We start from the raw sequence: 20,686 nt of genomic DNA on the forward strand, positions 1-20,686 counted from the left end.
TGCTCTTTTATTTACATCAGAGTTAAGCATCATAAACCTCTGCTTGATTAGATAGTAGGCTAATGTATTGGTGTAAATACAGTCCCTATTTAACACTTGATTTGCATATCAGTTCACGAGAAGTATAAATGAACCAACATCAATGTTCTCTCTTGGGCAAATATCCCCTGTATTGAAGCCCAGGTTGTACTCAGTTTGTTCTTTGGGCAGGCCATGCCATTGACATGCCCAATACCAGACTCTCAAAACAGGCACCCTTTTTTCCCAAGTATTGTCGTGAGAAGAGATTTTGAGATGTACTAAACAAAATATTCAAGGATAAACAGTTGAGGCCAGTTCATTGGCTATATTTAAGAGGGAGTTAGATATGGCCCTTGTGGCTAAAGGGATCAGGGGGTATGGAGAGAAGGCAGGTACAGGGTTCTGAGTTGGATGATCAGCCATGATCATACTGAATGGTGGTGCAGGCTCGAACGGCCAAATGGCCTACTCCTGCACCTATTTTCTATGTCTCTATGTAATCAAATCTTTCTCTAAAAAATCCTTCATTCTCAGTAACTCCTGAGAAACACTGGCACATGGCTACTCCAAGTGGATAGGGAGCACTCGTGATGACACAGAGTATTAAGTCCACACAGGTCACCTTTTCACAAACCACCCATCCACCTCTCCTTGTATGCCTCATGTTCCCACATTGGTCCCATCAGTCACCTCTGAACTCAGAAACATTGAGTAGCAGCAAGTCCCCTCAATCCTGAGAGAATGCCTGTAAAGAATTGTCTCATTCAAAAATACTCCCCACTAATCTCACTGCATGTGGCAAGCAAAGTCTTGGCAAAAATATATCAGTTATAAATAATTCAGATGTGTGCCTTTGCTGCAGAATGATCACAAAAAGCATGAATATTTGGACTCTGTTAATTCTATCTTTGCAGCTTATCCATATGTAATGACGTAATAAGCAGAAAATGCCAGGGATAACCATAAATGATCCCCAGAGTGTTAAATAAACAACTGTTCATTGCATTCCACAATGCTGTTTCAGATCTTAGTTTTGGAGAATTTTAGCCATTTTTTGGAAGAATTGCTCATTTTAATTGCAATATTCACTACCATCTCTATTTTTGTATTACGCCAATTATGTTTTATCATTATTTTCATATAAACGTGATTATAAATTACTATAAAATGATTGCTGTTTCAAAATAAACCATTCATAATTACCACTTCTTGCTGGAGAAGGAAGAGCAGAAATAGAATTGTGGTTCCTTATGTTTACTCATAGATAATCTTCAGCAACTGGAATTGATTTGAAAATGTTCCTCTTTATATAACTGTACCTTTGAAACACTTCACTGGAAAGAGATGGGACGACAGTACAATACTTTATATCAATGAATGGGTGATGGTGTGCAGGAAGTGTGGAATAATGGATTGATCCTGAAGTACAAATGTTTGCATTAATTCTGCAATGTTTTAACACTTTCTAGGGCCAAGGTGTGAAAAAGAATATAAGGTTGGGTTTAAGATTTATGAATGAAGCAGCCTCCAAGGTAAATATTCATATAAAGTAACTGTGCAAGTGGTTAGCTTTCATTTCTCTTTATTTATGTGAGTTTAATGTTGAGAATTAAGCAGTAGTCAAGCCCTCCCAGTGTTCATCCTGCAGACCTTATACCACAAACATTGAAAATCATTCTATGGTATATGACATGCGGCAGCATAAAAAGCACAGAAAAGTCCACCTGGCCTCTGCCAACATTTACATGTCATACAAGTTTCTCCAGCCTATTCCTGTGTTCCAATTCATATTCCTTTCATGAATACATCAACCTCCTTCATATGTGTTTGTTTTATCCACATCTACCAACACAGTAGGATATCTGCATGGATTATACATTTCCTGAGAAACATGCCCATGTGCACCGTACTGAGGCACATTACTCCTCTCCTCACCTAACACAGGTCTCCTGCGAGCCTGCCACGGTATATGTCACCTTTATGCATGCACCCTTGTGCACTGACTACTCTTCTTTCCAGGACACCTGGTCCTCTTAACCTTATCCCATTTCTCTCAGGTATTATACAGTATTTATGTCTCCTTGTTCTACACTAAGTTACAAATATAGTTCTTTGCAACTGGTCCTTTTTATATTTTTGGAGATTCTTATCGAAACTTCCCTTAGACTTCTCTTTTTCCAGCTACGTGCTTTTTACTGATTTGATACTGGCTGTTTCCATGTTCTGTTACAGTAAGCAAACCAATTATATCTTTCACATCTTTCTTGTGTTTATATCTTTAATTCTGATAAATTGCTCCCGGACTAGCTAATTTAGTTCTCTTAGTGGACATGGAAAAGCAAAGACTTTCATCTAAGCTATTGAAGCTGTGCTTTGATCAGTAACAGAATGTGTTCCAAGCCCATTCGTATGGAAACTATCAGAAAATACAGTTTTATAACTGCAAGTACTAAGTTAATTTATTTTTAAAACAGGGATCCCATGAAGCACTTAATGGTTTGGGATGGTATTATGAAACCTATGAAAAGGATTTTGTGAAAGCAGCAGCTTATTGGGAAAAAGCAAAAGAAATGGGCAATCTCGATGCAATTCACAACCTTGGAGTGCTTTATGAGACTGGAAAATATCCTGGCAAACCCATCAAAAATGTGGTAAATATATACAGAATTCTGAACACTGATCATTTATTTATCATCAAAAATTATATTAGGTTTCGTTTTTGTAAACTTGCATTCTTTATTAACTTTTTCATCGCAATAGAATTAACATTTTGATCTGTCTTGCATATACTTCACATTTCCGTACAAAGTGAAGCAAGCTATTCACTACAGGAAACTCGGTGTGCAATAGCAGAACAATTTTTAACTTTGCCAGTCAAGCTCTGCCGTTCTATGATTCCTGTTGTTAAGTGGATTTTTAATCCACTTCGCAATTTTGTCTTGATATTAAATTTTGCACCCAACAGCACCACTACTGGCCACTTTTTGTAATGAACCCTCACCTAATCCTAATTTTGTGGGGACCGTGTCTCCTCCATCAGTGAGGGGTATTGGGAATGATCAGTTATACCTGAACAAATCCATAAACAAGCATACAAATAAGGAGTAGGAATAGTCTAGTTGGTCCCTGAAGCTTGCTCTGCTTTTCAATAAAATTATGACTAGTCTGATTGTAACCTTAACCTCCCATACCTGTCTATCCACAGGTAACCTTTCACCAATTTCACCCCTTAGTTATCAAAAACCCACAGTATATTCCTTTATTTAAGAATAAGGAAAGACTCTTTGAGGAAGAGAGCTCCAAAGAATTTCAACTCTTGACAGAAAGCATTTTGCCTCAATGTTAGCAGTAATGTACAACAGATTACTAACAGATCCCCAAAGGCCCATATTCTAGGGAATAATTTCTTCTATGCCTTGATGTACTTGCTCAGATATAGAAGAAATATTAATGTAAGGCTAAAATCCAGCATGTCAGGATCCTGCTGAGCTTATCGCCGTTCCATTGACATCAATGGAAATCTGATGAATTGCATTGATTTTAGCCAGTTTACAGTCATAATAAATACAGCACTAAAACAGACCCTTCTGCTCACCAAGTCAATGGTTACACCAATCCTATATTAGTCCCACTTTTTATTTTCCCTATATTTTCATTGCAGGGGGTTGGGAACCAGAGTGCCAGGGCAGTTACATTCCCCCCCCCCCCACATTTTTGATGGGTTTGTGGGAAAAGATGATGTTCAGCCTACATAAAAAGACAGGAAACAAAAGGCTGAGCTTGATGGGAATAATATTCTGAGTTGCATCTATTGCAGTGCAAGAAGTATTGTGGATGAGCCTAGAGCATGGATCAGCACGTGGAATTATGACATTAATGAGACTTGGTGCAGCTCAAAGTTCCAGGTCTCCGTTGTTTTAGACATGATTGGGGGATTATTAAAGGGGTGAGGTGGCGTTCCTAGTCAGGGAAAATGTCACAGCAGTGCTCAGACATGACTGACTGGAGAGCTTGTCTACTGAGACTAGATGAGTAGAATTGAGGAGTAACAAAGGGATGGCCGTCTTAATGGGTTAATATTATAGGACATCCAATAGTCAGAGGGATTTAGAGGAGAAAAGTTGCAGAGAGATAGCAGACAGTTGCAAGAAAAATTGTATTGTGATAGTAGGTGATTTTAACTTTCACATATGACTCCCATACTTTAAAAAAAGACTAGATGTGATAGGGTTTGTCAAATGTGTTCAGCAAAGTGTTGTTAATCAATATATAGAGGTCCAACTGGAGAAAGTGTGATACTCAATCTCCTATTAGGAAACAAGACAGAGCAGGCAACAGAAATATGTGCTGAGGAACATTCTGGATCTAGTGATCATGATCCCATTAGTTTCAAGATAATTATGGAGAAGGATAGAACTGGGCCTTGGATTCCGATCTTAAATAAGAAAAAGCAATTCTGATGGCATGAGAAAGTATCTGTCATGTGTGGATTGGGATAGGTTGTCTGACAAAGGGATGTTTGGTAAATGGGAAGCTTGCAAAGGTGAAATTTTGAGAGTAAAGAGTTTGTATGTTTCTGTTGGAATAAAAGGAGAGGCTATTTGGTTCAGGAAGCCTTGGTTTTCGAGAAATATTAAGGACCTGATTAAGAAGAAAAAGGAGGTGTATAACAGGTATAGGCAGCAAAGAACAAATGAGGCGCTTGTTGAGTATAAGAAATACAGGAGAACAATTAAAAAGGAAATCAAGAGGGCTAAAATAAGATGAAATAGAATCCCAAGGGTTTAAGAATGAAGGGATAGCAAGGGGCAAAATTGGTCCACTTGTGAATCAGCGTGGTCATATATGTGTGGAGTCGAAAGAGATGAGGGAGATGTAAAATGGATTTTTTGAATCTGTATTTACTAGGAAAATGGACACAGAATCAATGTAGAACTGAGGCAAAACAGCAGTGAGGTCATAAAATATATACAGATTACAGAAGAGAAAGTTCTTACCATCTTGAGGCAAATTAGGATCAATAAATCCCCAGGGTCTGACAAGGTGTCCCCTCGGATTTTATGGGAGACTAGTGCAAAAATAGCAGGAGCCCTGGCTGAAGTACTGTATTTAAAACGTGCTTAGCCACAAGTAAGGTGCCAGAGGACCGGAGGATAGTCGATGTCAAACAGCTGAGATTCTGTAGATGATGGAAATCCAGAGCAACACACAAAAAAAGCTGAAGGAACTCGGCAGGACAGGAAGCACCTATAGAAATGAATAAACAGTCTATGTTTCAGGCCAAGACCCTTCATCAGGACTGGCAAGGAAGGATGAAGAAGCCAGCTGGGAAAACAGACTGAAAAATGGCAGATAGAATTTAGTGCAGACAAATGTGAGATGCTGCACCTTGGGAGGATAAACCAGTGAATGGTAGAGCACTGAGGAATATGGTAGAAGAGAGGGATCCGGCAATATCTTGAAAATGGTGTCACAGGTAGATAAGGGTCATAAAGAAAGCATTTAGCCATTGTTCTTCATAAATCAAAGTATTGAGTACAGGAGTTAGGATATTATATTTAAGTTGTATATGGGAGGCCTAATTTCGAGCTGCGGTCCCCAACCACCAGGCCACGGACCGGTACCGGGCCACAAAGCATGCGCTACCGAGCCGTGAGGAAACGATATGATTTGGCAATAGGAGTCAGCTGCACCTTTCCTCATTCCCTGTCAGGCCCACCGTTGAGCTTGGATGCACGTGAGGTCATTCCGCACGCGTCATCCATGTCAGCGCAGGAAGGAGATCAACTCCTCGAGCTTACAAATGACGACGGGCTGAAAAGCATGTTTGACATAACATCTCTGCCGGCATTCTGGATCAAAGTCAAGGCTAAATATCCTGAGATAGCCACGAAAGCACTGAAAACGTTGTTTCCATTTCCAACATATCTCTGCAATGAATGCAACGAAAACTAAATTGCAGAATAGACTGGACATAAGGAACCCCTTTCGAGTATGCTGTCTCCCATCACCTTCAATAGGACCGTCTTTTTGCAGAGAAACAAGCCCAGGGCTCCCACTGATTCAGCGATATTGGTGTGTTGCAATGATTTTATATGTTCATACGGGGAAAATATGTGCTGTGTGTTTAATATCCAAACGTTGCTTAAAATGTTATGATGCTATTGACTTATATAACCATATAACAATTACAGCACTGAAACAGGCAATCTCTGCCCTTCTAGTCCGTGCCAAACGCTACTCTCACCTAGTCCCACCAACCTGCATTCAGCCCATAACCCTTCATTCCTTTCCTGTCTATATACCTATCCAATTTTTCTTTAAATGATAATACCGAACCTGCCTCTACCACTTCTACTGGAAGTTCGTTCAACACTTATTTCAAGCTTCCCTAATAATTGACTTATCGCTATATTTATGCGAGGAAAATTGTGCTGTGTGTTTAATATTAAATTCGTTAGATAAACCTTTTAGAAATGAAATTGAGTGTATTAGCCATTTGTCATCTATATTGCGTTCATGATTAACACCCCCCCCACAGAATCACCGAAACCGATTTGCAGAAAAAATGGGCACGTACACGCATGCGCACTAGTGCCCGCACAAGGCTTCATGGTCATTGTAGTCTTTATCGGGGTAAACCCAACATATTTGACTGCTACTCTTGTTCGTTGGCAACCCTACCACCACCCCGCCCCCCCGGGTCGGCCGGTCCGCAGTGCAGAAAAGGTTGGGGACTCCTGATTTAGAGTATCGTGTGCAGCTATGGTCACCTACCTACAGGAAAGATATCAATAAGATTGAAAGAAATTTACAAGGATATTGCTGGGACTTGAGGACTTGAGTGATAGGGAAAGATTTAATAGGACTTTATTCCCTGGAGAATAGGAGGGTGGGGGGAGGGCTGATAGTGGTATACAAAATTATGAGGGGTATAGATAGGGCAAATGCAAACAGGCTTTTTTCCACTGAGGTTCGGCGAAACTAGAACTGGAGGTCAAAGGTTAAGGGTGAAAGGTGAAATATTTAAGGGAAATCTCTTCATTCAGAGGGTGATGCAAGTATGGAACAACTTGCTGGTGGAAGTGGTGGATGAGGTTTGGATTTCAACATTTAGGAGAATTTTGGATAAGCACATGGAATGGAGGGGTATGCACGGTTATGGTCCAGGTGCAGGTTATTGGGACGAGGCAGAAGGCAAGTTTGCCACAGACTAGATAGGACAAAGCGTCTGTTTCTGCGCTGTGGGGCTGTATGACTCTATCAACTCTCCTCTAAATTCACCATTCACCTACGCAGCTGGAGCAATTTACAAAGACCAATTAACCTGCAAAACTGTGTGAGCTTGGGACCTGGCAGGAAACTAGGGCACCCAGATGAAATCCATGTGGTCCAACAGAGACTGCAAATTCCACACTGATAGCAGCTGAGGTTAGGACCGAACCTGGATTTCTGGCATTGTGAGGCAGTAGCTTTCCTTGCTGTTCCACACAAATTTTAGCAGCAATGATGGAAATATCTATAGTAGAATATGATAGCATTTGAATCCTAAACCAGAACTATTATGAATGCTTGTCCAATATGCAGTGCTAGATAAGGGAAAATTTCTTCCAATTAAATACAGTGGATTCCAGTTAATTTAATTGGGGCAGCCACTTATTTGGGACATCTCTTAAAGAACAAGAACTAATCAAGAAAATAGCCAGGATTCCTTTTGTTTATTTGGGACACTCTCTCACTTAATTGGGACAGGGGACTGTTGCCAAACAGTTTCTAACTGGTGTCAGTCATGTGCACTCGTGTGGCTATTTGACACTACACAATAGCAAACAGTTTTTAATAGCACCAGTTGCGTGTATTTATGTTCAAAAAGAAGTGATTTTTTTCACTAATAGTTGGCGAGAAAGAACCTAAAGACCATTCAGAACTGTTTTGCTGACTGTTGTTTGAAGCATTCAGGCTTGGAGCTATCAGAAACGGCTGGGAGTGAAACTGAAATGATTTCACTTCTTCAGCACCTCAGGAACTATGAAGAATTTGAAGGTATCAACAATTATCTTGAATGTTACAATGAAAATGAAGATTTGCAGGATACATTGTATGAAAACAGTCTGTTATCTGCACTAGGTGTCTGCTGATTTTGATCATCTACAGCCAGTCAAAAGAACGCGGCAGCATTTTGTCAATAACTGTTAGGAACTGATACACAGTTGTATAGTATTGCACTGGTATTTGTAGTGTTCTAATTTCTTCTGATTTTCACTTAAATACATGGTTTGTTACTCAGTTAAAATTAGTTTATCTTTTTTATACCTTTTTAACTATTTCCATGAAATTTCGGCTAATTGAGGCAGCCACTATATTGAGCCAAAATGTTTTGATCCCGATGTGTCCCAGTTAACTGGAATCCACTGTACTGAGAATATCAAAACTATTCTTCTGTACAAATCTGTACAAAACTGTTTCCTAACCATTGACTCATTCCCATTAAACCAACTGTTTGAGACTGTTTGCAACTTTGATGTTATATTTGAATCTGAAATGAATTTCCAAACATAAATCAACTTTCAAATCAAAGTCTTCTATTTCAAATGCTATCTTTCACTTTCCTCCTGACATAAATCAGAACTACTTAAAAATAGTGTTGCTGCCCACATTCTAACCTGTTTGCCTCCCTTCTGGGGTGGCAGTGTCTCTGTTTTGGCATCTATATATTTTATTTTACAGAAGGCTCCATGGATTTGGCATTTTAACTTCCTGTTACCCATCAACCCTTTCAGATCGCCCAGTCATCCAATGTGCATTCCTGAATTTAATACCTTCATTGTTATCCAAATGGCTCTCTAAGTTCTTAGCTCTGAAATTCCCTCCTTCAGCTGCTTTCCTGCTCTGTGCCCCTTACAATTCAACATAAAGCCCACCTCTTTTACCAAGGAGTTGGTCAACTATCTCAGTAGTTTGTTGTAAAATCTTGTTTGCTGGCGACCGTAGGATATTTCGGTACATTTGAAAGTATTGTACAAATATATATTTTTATGGAAAGTATTCTAGAATATATGAGTTACCTTGATATGTTCAATGAGGAGAGCAGTAGTGATAGGGGATTCGATAGTAAAGGGGCAGATAAGAGGTTCTGTGGAAGAGATCGAGAATCCTGGATGGTCTGTTGCCTCCCTGGTGCCAAGGTCCGCAATATCTCGGATCGAGTTCTCGGTATTCTCAAGAGGGAGGGTGAGCAGCCAGATGTCGTGGTCCATGTAGGGACCAATGATGTGACTAGGAAGAGTGAGGAGGTCCTGAAAGGTGAGTTTAGGGAGTTAGGCACCAGGTTGAAGGACAGGACCTCCAGAATAGCAATCTCAGGATAGCTACCAATGCCACATGTAGGCGGGTTTAGAAATAGTAAGTCAGCGCAGATCAACATGTGGCTGAAGACATGGTGCAGGAGGGAGGGCTTCAGATTTATAGGTAATTGGGCAGTTTTCCAGGGAAGTTGGGACCTGTTCCGGTGGGACGGTTTACATCTGAACTGGAGGGGGACAAATATTCTTGCAGGTAGGTTTGCTAGAGAGGCTGCAATGGATTTAAACTAGATACAAGGGGGGAGGGGAACCAGAGTGTAGGAACAGATGTAGAGGAGAAGGAAGAAAAAGAAAATAGTAAAGTTGTTTGCAGTGTTAGTGATAAACAGAGAGTAAGAGGTGGAAAATTTCTTAAATGCATTTATTTTAATGCGAGGAGCATTATAAGAAAGGTGGACGAGCTTAGAGCATGGATTGCTACCTGGAAGTATGACATTGTAGCTATTAGTGAAACATGGTTGCAGGAGGGGTGCGATTGGCAACTAAATATTCCTGGATTTCGTTGCTTCAGGTGTGATAGAATTGGAGGGATGAAAGGGGGAGGTCTTGCATTGCTTGTCAGAGAAAATATTGCAGTGGCGCTGTGGCAGGATAGATATGTCTAAGGAGGCTATTTGGGTGGAATTGAGGAATGGGAAAGGTGTAGTAACACTTACAGGGGTGTATTATAGACCACCTAATGGGGAGCGAGAAGTGAAGGAGCAAATTTGTAAGGAGATAGCAGATATTTGTAATAAGCACAAGGTTGTGATTGTGGGAGATTTTAATTTTCCACACATAGACTGTGAAGCCCATACTGTAAAAGGCTGGATCGTTTGGAATTTGTAAAATGTGTGCAGGATAGTTTTTTGCAATACATAGAGGTACCAACTAGAGAAGGGGCAGTGTTGGATCTCCTGTTCGGGAATGAGATAGATCAGGTGACAGAGGTGTGTGTTGGGGAACACTTCGGGTCCAGTGATCATAATGCCATTAGTTTCAATATAATTATGGAGAAGGATAGGTCTGGACCCAGGGTTGAGATTTTTGATTGGAGAAAGGCTAACTTTGAGGAGATGTGAAAGGATTTAGAAGGAGTGGATTGGGACAAATTGTTTTATGGGAAGGATGTAATAGAGAAATGGAGTCATTTAAAGGTGAAATTTTGAGGGTACAGAATCTTTATGTTCCTGTTAGGTTGAAAGGAAAGGTTAAAAGTTTGAGAGAGCCATGGTTTTCAAGGGATATTGGAAACTTGGTTTGGGAAAAGAGAGGGATTTACAATAAATATAGGCAGCATGGAGTAAATGAGGTGCTCGAGGAATATAAAGAATGTAAAAAGAATCTCAAGAAAGAAATTAGAAAAGCTAAAAGAAGATACGAGGTTGCTTTGGCAAGTAGGGTGAAAATAAATCCAAAGGGTTTCTACAGTTACGATAATAGCAAAAGGATAGCGAGGGATAAAATTGGTCCCTTAGAGAATCAGAGTGGACAGCTATGTGTGGAACCAAAAGAGATGGGGGGAGATTTTGAACAATTTCTTTTCTTCGGTATTCACTAAGGAGAAGGATATTGAATTGTGTAAGGTAAGGGAAACGGATAGGGAAGTTATGGAAACTATGATGATTAAAGAAGAGGAAGTACTAGCACCTTTAAGGAATATAAATGTGGACAAGTCTACGGGTCCTGACAGGATATTCCCTGGGACCTTGAGGGAAATTAGTGTAGAAATAGCAGGGGCTCTGACAGGAATATTTCAAATGTCATTAGAAACGGGGATGGTGCTGGAGGATTGGCGTATTGCTCATGTTGTTCCATTGTTTAAAAAGGGTTCTAAGAGTAAACCTAGCAATTATCGGCCTGTGAGTTTGACGTCAGTGGTGGATAAATTGATGGAAAGTATTCTTAGAGATGGTATATATAATCATCTGGATAGACAGGGTCTGATTAGGAACAGTCAACATGGATTTGTGCGTGGAAGGTCATGTTTGACAAGTCTTATTGAATTTTTTGAAGAGGTTACTAGGAAAGTTGACGAGGGTAAAGCGTTGGATGTTGTCTATATGGACCTCAGTAAGGCCTTTGACAAGGTTCCACACGGAAGGTTAGTTAGGAAGGTTCAATCCTTAGTTTCAATTGAAGTAATAAATGGATTCAGCAGTGGCTGGATGGGAGACGCCAAAGAGTAATGGTGGATAACTGTTTGTCACATTGGAGGCCGATGACTAGTGGGGGGATCTGTACTGGGTCCAATGTTGTTTGTCATATACATTAATGATCTGGATGATGGGGTGGTAAATTGGATTAGTAAGTATACAGATAATACTAAGATAGGTGGCATTGTGGATAATGAAGTAGATTTTCAAAGCTTGCAGAGAGATTTAGGCCAGTTAGAAGAGTGGCTGAAAGATGGCAGATGGAGTTTAATGCTGATAAATGTGACGTGCTACATTTTGGTAGAACTAATCAAAATAGGACATACATGGCAAATGGTAGGGCATTGATGAATGCAGTAGAACAGAGGGATCTAGGAATAATGGTGCATAGTTCCCTGAAGGTGGAATCTCATGTGGATAGGGTGGTAAAGAAAGCTTTTGGTATGCTGGCCTTTATAAATCATAGCATTGTGTATAGGAGTTGGGATGTAATGTTAAAATTGTACAAGGCATTGGTGAGGCCAAATTTGGAGTATTGTGTACAGTTCTGGTCACCGAATTATATGAAAGATGTCAACAAAATAGAGAGAGTACAGAGAAAATTTACTAGAACATTACCTGGATTTCAGCACCTAAGTTACAGAGAAAGGTTGAACAAATTGGGTCTTTATTCTTTGGAGCGTAGAAGTTTGAGGGGGGACTTCATAGAGGTATTTAAAATTATGAGGGGGATAGATAGAGTTGACGTGGATAGGCTTTTTCCATGGAGAGTAGGGGAGATTCAAGCAAGAGGACATGAGTTGAGAGTTAGGGGGCAAAGGTTTAGGGGTACCATGAGGGGGAACTTCTTTACTCAGAGAGTGGTAGCTGTGTGGAACGAGCTTCCAGCAGAAGTGGTAGAGGCAGCTTCGATATTGTCATTTAAAGTAAAATTGGATAGCTTTATGGACAGGAAAGGAATGGAGGGTTATGGGCTGAGTGCAGGTCGGTGGAACTAGGTGAGAGTAAGCGTTCGGCATGGACTAGAAGGGCGGAGATGGCCTGTTTCCGTGCTGTAATTGTTACATGGTTATATGGTGTAGCAATATAATTTGAGTTCTGAAGACTTATTTGGCTTTGGTGTGGTAATAATATGGGAACGTCTCCAATGGCATAATTTAGACAGAAATGTGGGGAAACCCCTGTCTGAGTGAGTTCAGGGTTTCCATTAAAGATTCCAAGCATATTACCTGTCGTCATCTCATCAAGTTGTCCATGTGGATAAGGTTGAATTCAATTATACTTAATTGATGTTCTATTTTTTATTAGACTGAAGCATTTCAATACTACTATGAAGCTGGATCTGGTGGACATTTTGAAAGTCTAGTTCGCTGCTCCTTCCTTTGGAGTACAGGAAATTTTGAATCTATTCCACACAATCCCAGACAGGCAGTCCTGTAAGTTATCTATTTCACTCTCTCTCTCTCTCTCTTAGGAACTGTTACGTTATAGACAAACATTCAACCTTTTTCTTTTCCCCTTGACAGTTGGGCCAGGTTCGTTGCTGAGCAAAATGGCTATTTGGGTTTCCAAATGAGAAAAGCTCTGGATGCTTATCTTCAGAGATCCTGGTAAGATCAAGAACTGTGCCCTTAAATTTGAGAAAGAAAGTACTCCAGTGTTCTCAGTTCCAAATATTATTGGATTCTTCTGCTACTTTTCAGGAGCATCAGAATATAGCTTCTATTGCTACCACCAGACTAGCCGTATTACCATTGCTCATGGTTAATTAGAGAACATGATATTTTATGGCAGGTATTTATATATGAAATGAGCAAAGACACATAGGTGACATCTGTGTTTCTTTATGGGATGAGCACAGCCCTGGCAAGGCAAACATTGTCATTTCCAATACCCTTGAGAAGTAGTGGCGACCTGCCTTTCTGAGCCTTTGTAACCCATGAGTTGAAATTCAGGAGGATGAGGGGGGATCTCATTGAAACCTTTTGAATGTTGAAAGGCCTAGACAGAGTAGATGCAGAAAGGATGTTTCCCATGGTGGGAGAGTCTAGGACAAGGAGGCACAGCCTCAGGTTAGAGGGGTGCCCTTTCAAAACAGAGATGCGGAGAAGTGTATTTAAGGCAGAGATTGATCGGTTCTTGATTGGACATGGCATCAAAGGTTACGGGGAGGAGGCCAGGAACTGGGGTTGAGGAGGAGACAGAAAAAGAGGATCAGCCATGATTGAATGGCGGAGCAGACTTGATGGGTCAGATGGCCTAATTCTGCTCCTATGTTTAAGGTCTTATAGTCTTTTGGTCTTATGGTATAGCATGATGCTGTTGAATAGTGAGTTTTAGGATTTTGACAATGAAGGAGCTGCATCCAAAAAAATATAATGTGCAACTTCATTGGGACCTTGCATCTGATGGTGTCTGTCTGAGTGGTAAAGGTTGTAGAAAGTGATGGTGAAACCACCCTTATGGATAGCTATGGAATGGGGGGGGGGTTGCTTTATATGTAAGTCACAGGTGGACAAAGCCTTAGTAAAGTTTAAGACTAAAACTGTATTGTCTCTCCCATTTGCAGTTTGCTGGTACAACACAGAAACTGAGAACTAAAAATTAGAAGTCTTAATTGTATTTAGGAGTCTTTGATAATCAGAGATGTTTAAAATAATTCACATTAAAAATAAAAGCCATTGAAAAATTAAGTTTGTGGCACATTTACCAAAGAAACTGCTAGAAAAATTTAAAGCACAAAATAAAGTAAAATGCATTAAAATATACAAAGCTGCACATACATTTAGTCAGTGAATATGTTCAAATAAATGGGGCTTGCCTACTGCTAATGGCTAATAAGGGACCAGTCTTTGCACTGAGCCCAGTGGTGCAGGGAGGCAAGTTGCTCATCACTTCAACGACTTCCACATCATGAGATGCAGGAGGAGATATCAAAGACCAGCAGTCTCACAGGCAGAATGTAGCCAGCTGTTCATTATATCTGCAGCCATAGGCAAGCCAGTCAGCCAGATCCCACCCTGGAGGATGAGGTGGGTAACTGATGGCATTATGTCTGAATTGTTTTGGAATGGGAAGACCATTTTCTTGATTTATGCTTTCACACCCACACTTTCTAATACCAGCATCAGTGCTTTTGCTGGATTTAGAACCAGAAAAAATTGTGTCAACTTTTTCCAAAAATTATGTTATATAATTCTATCTGGATGATAGTTCTGTCTCTGTGATTCTGTTGGTGGATATTCTGGTGGTGTAATGTTCACATTAAATGTATCATAAATTTCTGTATTTGGCAGCTTAATTCAAGTATTTTAAATTAAGGCACTTTTTGTGTTTCCTTCTGCCCCAGGAAAGAAGCTCTGTTGTATTTCCTCATCACGGCAGAAACAGGAATTGAGTCATCTCAGACAAACATTGCCTATCTCTGTGAAGAGAAATCAGTGAGTTCCTGATAAGAGGTTGCTTCTCTTTAAAATTAGTGTCTTATCCTTGATTTCATTCGGCAGTTTAATAATCCACCCTCATGTTTCTTCTCGTCACTAGCTCATAAAGAGATGTGTTGATTTTGCCTGGAGATATTATAATTTATCAGCTTTCCAGCAGACCACACAGCCTTTTGGTACGTATATTGTGGAGATGTTTGACCTAAATTAGCACTTCCAGCATGCAGCAATGCACTAACTCATTTCTTAATTATGTGTGAATTCCAGTTCTAGTGAAAATGGGTGATTTCTACTATTATGGCCATCACAACCATAAAAAGGATATTGAGCAATCAATAAACATGTATGCCTCTGCTGCTTTATGGAATTATTCTCAAGTAAGTCCAAAAACTGTTTTTGAATGTGTTCAATACTGTGCAGTAAATGTCATTTTACCTAATATACCAGTATCTTGCTTAGTCCTCTGTATGCATCATTGGAAACAAGGTTGTGAATGGAATCACCATTAAAAGATACTGTATTAGCATTTTACATGTGTTACGGGACAGCATTGCTGAACGGGGAGCCCAGCATGAACTGCTGCTCTGTGTTGGTCTGTTGGTGCACTTGCAGCTTTATCCAATGACCGTCAATGAACTAGTCACCACAGGGCAGAGCTGTGCAGGCAGACTGAGAGGAGGCAGGGCACAGCAGTTTCACCCCATCCAAGAGAAGGTGATGGAGGACAGAGTTTGTGGGATCTGTCAGGGCTTGCATGAGGTGCTGCAGTGCCCAGTAATATTGGCACTCCCTGTGCCAGCCAGCAACAGCCCTCACAGTCAGGTTCTCCACACCGAGCAGGAGTCAATTTTTGCTGAAAGAACATCAGTGGAGGACAAGGGCTTCCAGAAGATTCCCAGCACAACAGTGAGCTGTGAAAACAGTCAGGCTTCACATCACGCCCCGGCACCTCAGTGTACAAGCTGAGTGGATGTCTTTTTGTAAAGTAGTAGGGGGGAGTATATACCCTGAGGGGAATCAGGGTAACAGTGTATATCACTTACTTTCACCGATAACATTGCTCATTTGCCTCCCTTTAGGCATTTTATAACTTGGGCTCACTGGCGGAGGAGGGTCTTCAAATACCAGAGAGCATTTTGGATCTCCTAAACCTGAACACGAGGAAACAATCCAATGATGTCGCACTTCAGCAGGAGTTATATGAGAGGTAATAGCAAAATACTAGAGGAAAACTGACTCCGATTAGTTTATCGTCAGTAATGTACACCAGGATGGAAGGAAATTTCTTATTTGTGTGAAGCTCACATGGAAGACAATATACATTGTAATAACAAGTAGACCTGACAAACACAGAACACTGGAATGGTGCATAGTAGTGCAAACTGAGGTAATGCAAAAAGGTGTATAAGATGATGGGAGGCATTGATCGTGTGGATAGTCAGAGTCTCTTATCCATGGCTGAAAAGGCTGCCACAAGGGGGCACATATTTAAGGTGCTTGGGAGTAGGTACAGAGGAGATGTCAGGGGTAAGTTTTTTACGCAGAGAGTGGTGAGTGTGTGGAATGGGCTGCCAGGAACGGTGGTGGAGGCGGATATGATAGGGTTTTTTTTAAGAGACTTCTGGACAGGTACATGGAGCTTAGAAAAACAGAGGGCTATGGGTACCCTAGTAATTTCTAAGGTAGGGACATGTTCCGCACAACTTTGTGGGCCAAAGGGCCTGTATTGTGCTGAAGGTTTTCTATGTTTCTATGAAATACTAATGTGACAATAGGAGAAGACATAGAATGAATGGTTCGAGAGTATGGCAGTAACATTGGGAAGGGGATGTGAAAGGGGTGATTGGTTCGGAGATCTGATAGCAGTGGGGAAGAAGTTGTTCTTGAGTCTGATCATCCAGGCTTTCAAGCTTCTGTATCTTCTGCTAGAAGGTAGCACTCAAATCTGCCGATTCGTTGAGAACTGCATTACTAAGTTTACTTATGCAAAAATAACAACTTAAGATTCACCTTTATGTCCTACCCACTCAATAATTTTGCATGACCAAATGGTGACACGCATTGTCAACCAGGTCAAAGAAAATTATTGGAATAGAAGAAAGTATCATGAGTCCAAAATTTATGATGAAAGTAGAAAATTTGGATAGGTAAAGCTGTCCACTCGTAGAAACTGATGGGTGTCAAGTACAGACCCTTTCATATTGATATTGCAAAACAAGAAAATACTTTTACGAAATGGGCAGTGAAAAACTGAACACCACGAAAATGGTCAGGAATGCAGACATGTTGGCTACTATAAAAAAAACGTGTGTGGGGAAGGTGACAGTGAAATTAATTGGGTTAACAGCCTAAAAGAGAAGTTTTCAAATTGCTGAAAAAATGAAACAAGACTATAAACAAAAGTCATATCAAAAAGGGTCTAAAAAGACATGAATTGACCATAACAGTAGCGGAAATGAAGATATTGTGGGGGAAAGCACTATACAGAACAACACATCTTGTTTGGATATAGGATTTTCTGTTTCTAATTAAAGAAAAATTATTAGGTGCCTTTGATGAATAAAAAGTTATGAATATATTAACCTTATATGCATTGTACCATTCTGATAAATGTGTAAAATCCAGGTATGTCTTTGAGTACAATACAAGTTAATCAAGTGACAAATGATTATGGGACTAGTGACTGAAAACTTTGGATAATCTGAGCAGGAAAGTTGAGAATATTTACAGAACAACAACTCAGTAATTCAATTCCAAAATTAAACTGATTTCATTACATTTCTCTATTTTATTAGGTGTATAAGCGCTAATATTGAAGAGGCCTTCATCCCATGCTCGATAGCTTTGCTTCGAGTTCGCCTGAAATCAATATGGATGAATAACTACTCTCAACCTCTGGTAGGTATTTTAACAAACATCTTTGATTGGTTGCTCTCTGTACATTGATTCTACATTTTTAATACACAAATGATTGAACATATGAATTATTCTCTTAATCATGTATTGAGAATGATTTTTAATTTTGATTTGTATCATCTTCATGAAATTATTAAGATGTTTTATGTTTATTTGTATCTGTTGAGCTCTGCAACAATATAATTCACATCAAAGCATCATCTGTCAGCAAGCAAAATATGCTTGCCATGTAAATTATCATGCATATAGCATTTCCCCAATAACAACATTTCACTGATGCTTGGAATTCAAACTTTCCATGTGTGTGTTCTGTATAATGATGTGCCCAGCTATCGCTTAGCTTCCAAGAGATGAAGTCCAAAACTGGTCAATGTGATTAAGGCTTAATCAAACCAAATATTAGATAACTATATTTCAAAGTGGCCGGCTGGTGGCGTAGTGGCATCAGCGCCGGACTTTGGAGCGAAAGCTCCCGAGTTCGAATCCAGCCGGCTCTCTTGCATGCTTTCCATCTGTGCTGGGTTGAGCGTCAAGCTAGCAACTTGGCCTCGTAAAAATAAGAAAGCCGGCTAAAAAAAAATGCCATCATGATGGCATCCTGATGACTCCAGTCGGAGTTAAGGGCTTTCTTCTTCTTCTTCTTCTTCATATTTCAAAGTAAAGCAAGTTGCACCTTTTTCACATAAGAATTAATTATCTGTCTTTTGTCCTAGAATATTTACTCACTGTTTTCATCCACAAAATTTAGTGGCCTCTCGGACAATTATATTTATTGAAGCTTTAAGAGATATCTACTAAATCATACATGTTTTTGTTTTCAGTTATACACTGCAATCTCGTTGTGCCTTTCAACATTGATTTGTTTTGCTGTGAAGCGCTACTGGGATTCCACAGGTAATCAATTGTGATAAGTTTCTGGGTAGACTATCCATTGATATTTACTATAAACCCACTTAATTGGTTAGGGTATTATTACTTAGAACATAGAACATAGAAATTTACAGCACATTACAGGCCCTTTGGCCCACAATATTGTGCTGACCATGTAACTTACTCTAGAGACTGCCTAGAATTTCCCTAGCGCATAGCCCTCTATTTTTCTAACCTCCATGTACATATTTAAGAGGTTCTTAGAAGACCCTGTTGTATCCACTTCCACCATCAATGCATCCCACGCACCCACCGCTCTCTGTGTGTGGAAAAACTTACCCCTGACATCCCCTCAGTACCTATTTCCAAGCACCTTAAAACTATTCCCCCTTGTGTTAGCCATTTCAGCCCTGGAAAAAAGCCTCTGGCTATCTACATGATCAATGCCCCTCATCATCTGGTACACCTCTATCAGGTCACCTCTCATCCTCCGTTGCTCCAAGGTGAAAAGGCCGAGTTCACTCAACTTATTCTCCTAAGGTATGCCCTCCAATCCAGGCAACATACTTGTAAATCTCCTCTGCACTCTTTCTATATTATCCACATCCTTCCTGTAGTGAGGTGACCAGAACTGAACACAGTACTCTAAATGGGGTCTGACCAAGGTCTTGTGTAGCTGTAACGTTACCTCACGGCTCTTGAACTCTTGATTTAGGCTATGTTTTCCCTGCCATGAGATATGAATACACCTTACCTTTACTTCCCGAGTCTAGAAGTAAATGAGGCATTTCAGGAGGAGAACATTATTCATCAATTTTATTCCCATTTTTTGGTGTTGCAAGGAATATACAAGAGATTGAAAGTGTTGCTGCAGCCTTAGAAAGGGTAAGCAATGACATTGCTGATGCCTTGGGAAAAGTATTAATGGCTGTCATGCATCGGATGGTCCTTCAATATTATACAGCATTAGATCTTCTCTTAGAATTTGGGGGCGGGGGGAGAACACGTGTAGATATAGGCACATACCTGATGAGTCTGAAGACATAATTAATTTGTCTGATCACATCCATAAAGAAACAACTAAAATACATCAATCTGATGGATGGGATTTCTTTGGCTGAATTCATTTAAGTCTCAGAAGCCAGGGTTACTCAATATATGAGTCAAATTATTAATACTAATATGCTTTATCATAATTTACATCTTTTTTACCTGGTTAAAGGTGACTTTTAATAGAATAGTTCAACCTCACATAAGAGTGCCTAGTAATCTGCCTAACCACAACGTAATCTTATGAATACATTGAAGAATATATACCCTTTGATATTTCATAACTTAAGTAATTTTTGATTATTTTATACTTAATGTAGATACCACATGTTTTTCTGCCTCTGAATTTTCAGATGTAATGATTTCGCAATGTGTGATTTAGAATCAAAGGCGAATAGTTGGATCCATCTGTTTAATTCTTAGATTTGAATGTTTATTTATTATTTTCTTTGCACTTTACCAATTAATTGTCTACTTGTATTTTGTATAATTACTTATATACAATACAGTAACTTCTGTGTGTTCCTCTAGCAGCTATATTGATATAATACAGGTGTGATCCTGGAATCTTCTTTATTTTGCATTATTTGAATAAGTGCTATCTCACTCGTTAACTCTTATCTACAAATTTAAATATAATTTTCCTTACCTCCGTAGTATAAAAGTACTGCACCACAAGGCAGTCATAAACAAGAGAAAATCTGCAGATGCTGGAAATCTGAGCAACACACACAAAATGCTGAAGGAACTCAGCAGGCCAGGCAGCATCTATGGGAAAGGGAACAGCTGATGTTTCGGGCTGAAACCCTTCGGCAGGACTGGAGAAAAAGCTGAGGAGTAGAGTTAAAAGGTGGGGGGAGGGAGATAGAGAAACACAAGGTGATAGGTG

The 20,686-nt window shown here is 39.9% G+C and overlaps 1 protein-coding gene across 4 annotated transcripts in view; it reads left to right on the forward strand.

The window, feature by feature from the left end:
* The window catches only part of LOC140194623 (protein sel-1 homolog 3-like), a 104,738-nt gene that overhangs the window by 71,404 nt on the left and 12,648 nt on the right, over positions 1-20,686 (forward strand). For all 4 annotated transcript variants that reach the window (XM_072251868.1, XM_072251864.1, XM_072251865.1 and 1 more), the window contains exons 14-23: positions 1,491-1,553; positions 2,496-2,672; positions 12,827-12,954; positions 13,045-13,128; positions 14,868-14,958; positions 15,062-15,137; positions 15,229-15,338; positions 16,041-16,168; positions 17,757-17,859; positions 18,699-18,771. In XM_072251868.1, the coding sequence (XP_072107969.1) occupies positions 1,491-1,553; positions 2,496-2,672; positions 12,827-12,954; positions 13,045-13,128; positions 14,868-14,958; positions 15,062-15,137; positions 15,229-15,338; positions 16,041-16,168; positions 17,757-17,859; positions 18,699-18,771 (1,033 nt within the window). The remainder of the gene's footprint in view (positions 1-1,490; positions 1,554-2,495; positions 2,673-12,826; positions 12,955-13,044; positions 13,129-14,867; positions 14,959-15,061; positions 15,138-15,228; positions 15,339-16,040; positions 16,169-17,756; positions 17,860-18,698; positions 18,772-20,686) is intronic.

The sequence above is a fragment of the Mobula birostris genome, chromosome 3 (genome assembly GCF_030028105.1).
Source record: "Mobula birostris isolate sMobBir1 chromosome 3, sMobBir1.hap1, whole genome shotgun sequence".
Classification (NCBI taxonomy): Eukaryota; Metazoa; Chordata; class Chondrichthyes; order Myliobatiformes; family Myliobatidae; genus Mobula; species Mobula birostris.